The sequence below is a fragment of the Tympanuchus pallidicinctus genome, unplaced genomic scaffold (genome assembly GCF_026119805.1).
Source record: "Tympanuchus pallidicinctus isolate F22 unplaced genomic scaffold, pur_lepc_1.0 scaffold23, whole genome shotgun sequence".
In the NCBI taxonomy this organism is placed as follows: Eukaryota; Metazoa; Chordata; class Aves; order Galliformes; family Phasianidae; genus Tympanuchus; species Tympanuchus pallidicinctus.
In genome coordinates this window covers 5,610,225-5,619,157 of record NW_026294740.1, presented here as the reverse complement: position 1 = coordinate 5,619,157, position 8,933 = coordinate 5,610,225, and the positions used below count along the sequence as shown (strand labels likewise).

Genomic DNA, 8,933 nt, shown 5'->3' with positions numbered 1-8,933 from the left:
AGAGGAGGGCAGAGTTTAGCAGAGGCTCGGGAGTGCAGGTGTGGGGCGATGGGATGATGAGACGGCGAGACCCCGCCAGCTCTGGCTGCAGGGATGCTCCGATGGCTGCAGGCGGCCCAGCACAGCCCTGAGTACAAGCTGCGGTCCACGTGGAGCTTTCTCCTACCTCGCTTTTCAGCAGGCCTAAAGCTGAGCTCTTCCAAAGGGAAAAAAATTAGGGGTGGGTGCGGGGTGCAAAAGCCGCTCTGGCACGGGGAGAGTCCCGAGGTCAGCCGGTGCTGCAGGGGCGGCTGCGTTGTGCACAAGGCATCGCTCCCTGCACCCGCTGCCATGGGACTTGCTGGGACAAGAGCAGAGAGCACAGCTCCGTGCCAAGCTGCATGGAAGCAGCAAAACATCCAAGAGGCAGAAAACAGGGAGAGGACGGGCTCCTACTACATGCCCAGCACCATCCTGCAGCCGCCCACACTCGCAGAGCGTTTTCCCTGGCAGGCGGATTGCTGCACACAGCATCTGCCACCACGTCACACGCCCTGCACCACCTCCTGTATGCAAACAGCCCGGCTCTGCTGGCAGCCCTCAGCCCTCCCCAGCAGCTGCACAACCCCTCACCTTTGTGCTATGGCACCTGCATGTCATTGTGGCACCCCCCTGGGGTCCTGTGCCCGTTCCTATGGCTGGTACAGCCCAGGAGCGAACCATGAGCACAGGCATGGGGTAATAGGCGTTAGGAGCAGCCACGCTATCAGCTGTGCTATCAGCTGTCTCCACCCACAGCAGCACCCACTGCATCAGCAGTGGGGCCAGGGGGTGGGGCTGCAGTCCACCAGGTGCTGCCCCTCACCATCCCTCACCTTTGGATGCTTGTTTTTCCTTCCCTCAAAAGATAAATGGCTTTATGCTTAAAAATAGGGTAATTAATTTCCCACCTAATTAATGCAGATGCTTAGATCAGTTTTCCCCTTAGGATGCCAAAATAGATTCTTGAGACTGAAAGAGTAGAAAAGGAGGCTTTGATGATTCACCAGGGGCTATTCTTTAACTGTTTTAGTTCTGGCAGGGAAGAGCCATTGGGATGGGAACCCACAGCTCTGCACCACAGCAGAAACAGTGCAGGGCACACAGAGCTCCATCCCAAGATGGGGGGGGGGGGGGGGCAGCTCCAAGACACAGCCCCGGAGCCAGGTGGGGGTTGGCACCCGTGTCTACAAGCAAGAGAAGCTGCTCAAAACATGTCATTAGCGACCACGTGTTGGCTCTGCCCCAGGGACAGCTCTGCAGGGTTCCAGGTGCCACTGGTGACCTACAACCAAAGGTTGGTTATGGGGTCAGAGCGGGGTGGGCAGCAGCAGCAGCGGGCGAGAAGCTGGGACCCCTCTGCAGAAGCTCAACAGCAGCAGCGTCCACAGCACAGCAGCGATGTGCAGAGCTGAGCAGCAGGGCTGGGTGTGCAGGGTCCCACCACCGGGATGGGGACAAGCAGTGACCGAGGGCTCACACAGCACGGGTGCAGGAAGGAGAGCGGAGGCACCGTCTGCCCAGCGTCAGCGCCCAGCACAGAGAGGGGCACGCGGAGAGACCGTCAACTTACTAACTATGGGCAGGGGGCATCTCAAAACCTGGCCACTTCAACATCGGGGCTGCAAGGGAAAGAGAAGGCAGGTTGGAGGACACCGGCATGCCTTGATGGGAACAAATGGTGGTGGTTAACGAGAGGAACCGGGTGGAGGCAGCTGCGGGTAGAGGAAGCAGGAGGGAAAAATAAAGTAAAAATAAAAGAGAGAGAAGGAAAAGTGGGACTGATTGAGTGGTGAGTCCAGCAGCACGCCCTGCGAGGAGGAGGAGGAGGCACGTGGCTGCGAGTGGTGCAGACCTGCGGGGAGGAGAGGGCAGGAGAGGAGGGGAAGGGGGGCCTGCTTCCTTCCCAATGCCCCCAGACCAATGCAGCCCCCACAGCCTCGCTGGGAGCCAGGCAGTGGGCACGGGGCACCCCACTGGCATGCAGCACCGAAGGGAGCAGAGATGCAGCACAGAGCAGACAACAGGGTTAAACGGCTTTAACCCCTTAGCAAAGCTGCTTCAACACAAACCGGTCCAAGCTGAGCGCAGGCACTGGGCACTGATGGGATGGGAATGGCCCTTGGCGTGGAGGGATGGAGAATGGCAACAACAAAAAACAAAAGGGCACGGCAATGCGGGCGGTGATGGCAGCGCACAGCACGGCAGCCGAAAAAGACACCGAGGCCCAGCTCAATGCAATAAATAAAACTTTTATTCAAACAATAACTCGATACAGGGCACGGTTCTCTCTGGCTTTTGTGGTTGGTTTTTTTTTTGTTTGTTTTTTGTTTTTTTTTAAAGAAAAAAAGGTTTCAGCACTTTACAGTCGCCATCCAAGTTCTGCTAGGGTGGTCGTCTCCCCTCTACCTCCAGTCATTCAGTGCGACATACCCTGGGTTAAAAACCTTTAGCAAAATCGTGCTATCGTTGCAGGAGGGTCTCATCACTGTCTGCTCATAGTGTATAAAACAAAACCTGATCCGTGTGGCTGCGCGCTCCGCCAGCCATCTCCTACCAAACGGGCACGTGAGAGGTCTTAAAAATCACATCCAAAAAAAAGAAAGGAAGCGTGGCCAGCTCCGTGGTGCCGGGACGGACCGTGCCCAGCCCCTTTGCCCCCAGCACGAAGGTGAGGTAACGATACCTTGCTACAAAAAATATATATATATTTATAAAACAACGAGGAGGGACCTGCGGGGCCGCCCTTGAGCCCAGCGGAGCAGCAGCCGCTCCGGTGCCAGGAGCTCAGCCCCATCCACTTCACTCTATAGCTGGGTGGAAGTGGATTTGGGGTGCGGGACCCCCGCCGCCCCGCAGCCCAGCGGGCGCTCGGTAACAGTACGTACACCAGGCCATGCATATTGGGTCCATCCTGGGGCATCCTGCCCGCGTCCGCGGCTCGTGTAAAGCCCCAGAGGAGGGATAGTGCATCTCTAACATTCACAAAGTAGTACAAAAAACTGGGTCCCACTAAAAGTGTAAACTGCATCCAAGGCTGCTTCAAAGCGAGCACAGACCGATCGGCAGTTTCTGCTCTGAAAAGGCGTCAGAAACAAGGGCACTGTGAACACCGGGGAGGGGTGGAGAAGCACCATGGTTTCCTTGAAGATCACGAGAGAATTTAAAATCCGAAAGTGGAGAAAGAGAAAAAGGGAAGGGGAAAAAAAAAAAAAAGAAGAAACAAAAAAAAAGGAGGAGGAGAGAGAAGCAGAGCGCTCTTCTGAGCAGCACAGTGCCGCCGTGAGCCTGGTGTCCTCACACCGTTGATACCAGACTGCTGCTGCCGCTGTGGAACAAAGCAGAGGAGGCTGCCCCAGTGCTGCTTCACTCACTGCCCGCGTGTTTATCCCGTGCACGGCCCTGACCAGGGACAGGGGTCCCCAGCACCTGGGGATGGGGCTTCTGCAAGGGGAGAAGGGAGCAGGGGAACCCCAAGAGCTCAGCCCAAGAGGTGGCTGCAGAGACATGGGGCTCCTTGGAGAGGCACTGGCCCCATGGGGTGTGAGGTTGGGTGCAGCTGGGGCTGGCCCTGGGACCTGCCTTCTGTGAGACACACTGGGTCCCATTCTGCTCCAAGATCTCCACGTGGCCAAATCCCAGGCCAACAGGCACAGCCCCCCTCCCCAGGGACACCGCACCACAGCTTCACGCAGAGCGCACCGACAACTCGCTTTTGTGTTAGGCGACGGGAAGGTGAAGGCTTACCTGCTCACAGACCTCGTCCCATAGTCATCGAGACCCTACAGGAGGAGAAGAAGCACAGTGAGACATGGGCTGCGCCCCTTCCGAGGGCTCTGGAGCGTCACAAGGACTGATCAAAGTGCATCGGCACCAGGGAATGCTTGGGCAAGAACCGATGCGTTTGGAGATGGAAGGGAGGGGATGGAGATGGTTTCAACAGGATTCAGACAGCAGGGGTAGAGTTGCACGTTCTCTTTGGAACAGAACTTGGTCTGGATAAGGGGAAGCAAGAGCTGAACCTGGCTTGCTCTGCCCAGCCCCAGACTTTCGAGATGCGAGACACTCGGAAAGGGGTCAGAAGTCTGAGGTACATCAGTGAAATGCTCTGTGGAAGGGGTTTGCTGCATCAACTCCCACCAGAAACCATGTGGTTTCTGTGGGACCATTTTCTCCTTCAGCGCTCAGTGGTGGCTTGCAGGGCAGCACTGGAACCGGTCAATGTCCCAGGGTCCCCCACAGCCCCCAGCATTCTAGGGACAGCCACTGGTGCCCAGCAGCACCTGTGTCCCTGGAACCACACAGCCAAGAGAAAACGTTCCCTGTGAGCAGCTCATTTCTGGTGGGAGACTGCCATGGAGTCAGCAAGTGTTGCCCATTGGGGGCTCACAGTGCCGCTTTGTGCCATGGCCCCTCGTGCCTTGCCCACTGCACCCAGGAAAGCCAACCTGACCTTCATCCCCTTCTCTCCCACTGCTTTTCCCCTCTTCCCTGACCCTTTCTCTGTCAGGAGAGATGCTCGGAAGGGGCTGGGACTGGGCCAGGCATGAGGGCAGCCAGACAAAACCAGGCAACTGCAGGTCCCAATGGCAACATTGCGTGCGCTCGGACTTACAGCTGTCGACCTAGCGTAAGGCTTGTAGTGGGCGGGTGGTGGTTGGCAGAGGCCACTGGAATAGTCTTTAATTGCACAACCATAGGGCATAAGGTAGTCCTATAAACAATGAACACACCCTGTTGGAGAGGAGCTCCCGGCCACTGGCACGTGGTTTGCACCACGCTCACACCAAGAGCACACTTCAACACGTTTCTTTCTGCTTTAAAAACACAGATGGGACACTGCTCCAGGACAGACCAAAGCTCTGAGACTCATTCAAGCACCTCCCATTTTAAAACATCCCCTAGTTCAGCAAAGCCCTATCAGTGATCATGGCAGCACGGCTCACCTGGGAGAAGGCGGGCACAGCCACGCTGTACGGCCTCTGCTTGAAGGTGTTGACGTTCTGCGATGGGAAGGCTTGTGAGGACATGCCGTAGTCAGGTGGTGGGATGGCAATGTCATCTTTGTCGAGCAGGTTGCCCGTGCTGCTGCTCTTCCCCTGTTGCAGGCTGGGGAGGGGATAGCAGGGCTGTCAGCAGTAGCCAGCACCGCACAGCACCAGGAAGAGGGGCAAGATGCATACAGCCCTCCCCAGAGCGTCCCTCCTGTGGTGCCTTCTGTCCCCATCCGTATCCAGTATCTCCATCCCCACCACCCCAAACAAGGCACTGGAAGCAGTTGAGCTCCAGAACGCCCCAGGAAGCCTGGAGCTGCAGCACAGGTGTCACCAGCACCAAATGCTGCTCCCCACTGCACCAAAGGACATTCTTTGGTGTCCCAACCAAAGAGGACATTCCTTGGCATTTATGCACACTGTCCCACAGGGACTTCACAAGGGGTTGCTACCAACTCCATTCTTTTCCATGTCTCTTGTCTAGGGGAAAGCAGAAAGCTCCCGTCCCAAGGCAGCAACCCTACTCTTGGGAGAAACACAGGGTCCCCACCCTGCAAAGCCCCAAGATGTGCCAACACTCGGTGCTCCTACCTCGCATGGACCCGCTCACTGCCATCGTTGTCAAGGACTCGTGTGTAGGAGAAAGGAAACCAGCCCCTCCTGCAAGACAAAGGCAGGGCATCAGCTGATGGAGGCACTGATGAAGGAGAAGGCTGAACCGAGCTCCCTGGAGCCAGCCCCGAGGGCAGCAGCACTCACAGTTTTGTTTTCTCGCTCTCTCCGTAGTGCCACCCATCCCTGGCCTCCGGCACCAGCAGCGTGATGAGGTCTCCCTCCTTGAAGCTCAGGAGGGTGCTGTTATCACCAGCAGCATGAGAGAAAATGGCCTGCACCCTCGTCCTGCCGTTCCTCTCGAGCCCTGCAGCCATGGAGCTGGAGCGTGGCAGTGTCTTGTTTTCAGCTGGCAGGAGACAATGACAACAACGGCTCAGTCCTTCATCTCTTCAGAACCCAGAACTCCAGCTCCTTTATTCTGACCCCATAAAGCCCTTGTGTCTGGTTCACCCCCCTGATGCCTCTGCACAGCAGCCGTTCACCCCCCAGGAACTATGCACATCATCCACCCCCCTGCAGCATCCCCTGTGCCCACCTTCACCTTTGGCATCCAAGTGTCCTACACTGTCTTGCAGTCTCACGTGTTGACTCTTTCCCAAATATCCCCTCTTCTTCTCCCACTCTGGAAGGTTTTGCCCCAATCCCACTGCATGAGGCAGCAGCACCCTCATCCTTCAGCACTGTGCAGACACACGGAAGCCCAGGCAGAATGCAGCCCCTGTTCTTAGCACCACCCAACAGCCACAAAGGAGCAGCCACGCTGCGCATCCTCCTTCCTATTCCTCAACATTTCCCTCCTGGAAACCCTATCTGTGGGCCCAGAAATTGGTTCTACTCATTCCCTTACACCATGTTTGGCAGCGTGGATGGCACCACTGTGCCACCGGGCACCAGGAAACCTCACCTGAGGCATAGCTGTTTTTCGGGGTCACGTTTTTGCGAACGGGAAGCGTGTTCGAGTAAGAGTCGCTCAGCTGCTTCTGAGGCTGGGGAGGAGATAAAGATTTGGGCTGTGCTGGCTTCACCTCAGACCAGTGGTTGTAATCGTCACTGTCTGGGCCCGAGACTCCATTCACCGCCGGCATGGCCTCCTGCATGCGCTATGGAGAGAGGAGGGGAGGGAGGGGAAGATGGGGACGGCTCCATTAGGGCACCTAGCGAGCTCTGGGGATGGGCACGCAGTGCCTGCGGGGTTCAGCTTCCTCCTGACACACTGCTGCAAGCTGCCTTACACCCACCAAACCCCTCCTGAGCTCTACTGCTCAGTTGTCACCCCAGGCATTGGACAGGAGATCCTTTACTATGGGTACTTCTACCATGCAAGGTTGCTCCATGCACCTTTGCAACACACCTTGGCCTCCGGCATTGGGCAGGAGACCCTTTTCTGAAAGCAATTCCATCACACAATTGCTCTGTGCACTTCTGCAGGGCGCCTCAGCCCCCAGCACTGGCCAGGACACCCATATTTAAGAGCAATTCCACCATGCAAGATTGCTCTGTGCACTTCTGCAGGGTGCATCTGCCTCCAGTGCCAGGCAAGAGATTCTTCCTTAAGGGCACTTCCATCATGCAAGGTTCCTCCATGCACTTTTATGGGGTGCCTTGGTCCCACCTTACCAATGCCAGCCCCAAGGCCAGGTGAGTGCAACCCCTAGCTGCCCACCACCCCACCCAAGCCCCCCAGAGCCACAACCCTGGGGTGTCCAACCCCATGCGCCCACATGTGACAAAGGCAACTTGCTGAGGACAACGGTGACGCTGGCCTGGGCTCATCCCTCCAGCTTTGCTCAGAAGGGCAGGACAACTTCCACCACCAAGATACTTACTCCGACAAAAGGTGCCAGCTCCGGGGGAACAGGGAGAGGTTTGGCACCAGGAATGGGGTCAGAGATGATGAGGTTGGACTTGGATGTAGACAGAGGGCTAGGCATGATGGTGCCATTGCTGCTAGCAGCCATCTGCTGCATCAGCTGGATGGCACGGTCCGGGATCTTGTTGGGATCAGAGCACGACTGCTGCCACAGCGGAAGCTTCTGTGTCAGCATCTCCTTCCCCTGCAAGGAGGGAATGCAGCATGAGGGCACAGGGATGGGCAGCACACAAGCCTGCAGGATTTTCAGCAAGAAAGGACCATCTGTGGGCACAGCACACTGGATGGGCTCCTTTACTTTTGGCACGAGCAAAGGAAGACCTGGGGACCCACTGCTTCCAGGCTCTGCTAGCAGCAAAGCCAGGAAGAGAGACAAAAGAGGGAAGGGAAAGGGAACATCTCTCACAGCCCCACTCCTGACACGTGGCTCACGCAGGCTGCAGGGATGTACCACTCTCCCCCTCCCAGTAAAATCACCCTAAAACTGCAGGTCAGGATTCCCAGTGACACTCCAACGTCACAAGCTGCACTGACCGCAGCGGGGTCATGTTCATGTGACAGATGCCTGTGACACCTTCACTGCACACAGAGATGGGAGGATCACACTCGTGCTGTGCACTGTGACACAGGCTCAGGGATGAGCTTCTGTTTGGGGCTGCTTGACCCCAGCAGCCTCCACCACCCACAGCCAGCACGCTGCTCCTGGCTGCGGCAAGAGGACAGAGCTGACCTCAGCCAGCTAATGCAGCCATGGCAACTAAGAGCATCCCATCACACAGCCCCACGGGAGCAGATACCCCAATCCCACCCCTCCAGGTCACTCCTCAGCCAAACACAGTGCTCAGCCCCACATACAGCACACTTGGAGCAGAGCTGAGGTGCAGTGGCACTGCACTCCTGCAGGTGCTCTCATGGGAACACAACCCAATGCACACACCAAAAAAAAACCACAACCCTCCCATACCCTGCACAGATGCCCCAAAGGTTTCTACTGCCCACCTGCCACACACCTCATCACCCACCACCAGCCACTGTGCCCATGCACAGCACTCAGTGCTGACATTGCACCACCACCCACCCGCTCAGCCCCTCTCTGCAAACTGCAGCAAGAGCAGGAGCAGCACCATGCCATGGCCACAGCTGCACTGCAGGTGCCACCACCCGTCTTGGGGGGGGGGATTTTTCCCCTTTGAAGTAAGCATATGCTGGTGACTGATTCAGCCCCACAGTGCAGCACGAGGATGGCGCTGACTAAGCCCAATTCTTCCCGTTGCTCCCCGGTGCCAAGCACAGCAGTGACAGATGGGTGCCACAAGTGCTGGGGGGTGGCAGGGAACACGCAGGAGAGGAGCACGAGGCTGCTGGGAGCTGTGTGCACATAGCCTGCCTATGGGCTCTGCTCCAGCCCTGTGCAGCTCAGGGGGTGGCCCCCAGCC

General features: G+C 57.2%; 1 protein-coding gene across 8 annotated transcripts in view; it reads right to left on the bottom strand.

Moving 5' to 3' along the window:
- BAIAP2 (BAR/IMD domain containing adaptor protein 2) overlaps positions 1–8,933 on the bottom strand; it is a 33,594-nt gene that overhangs the window by 2,758 nt on the left and 21,903 nt on the right. For 2 of the 8 annotated variants that reach the window (XR_008207892.1, XM_052687556.1), the window contains exons 8-13: positions 7,454–7,681; positions 6,532–6,727; positions 5,772–5,973; positions 5,604–5,672; positions 4,965–5,127; positions 3,766–3,800 (exon numbers count right to left, since the gene is read on the bottom strand). Coding sequence is in view for 7 of the 8 variants with exons in the window: in XM_052687556.1 (XP_052543516.1) it covers positions 3,766–3,800; positions 4,965–5,127; positions 5,604–5,672; positions 5,772–5,973; positions 6,532–6,727; positions 7,454–7,681 (893 nt within the window). In the remaining variant the exon portion in view is untranslated. Of the gene's footprint in view, positions 1–1,591; positions 1,641–2,250; positions 3,347–3,765; positions 3,801–4,633; positions 4,733–4,964; positions 5,128–5,603; positions 5,673–5,771; positions 5,974–6,531; positions 6,728–7,453; positions 7,682–8,933 lie in introns of those variants that run through there. The other 6 variants (XM_052687562.1, XM_052687558.1, XM_052687561.1 and 3 more) reach the window with 6 other exon arrangements.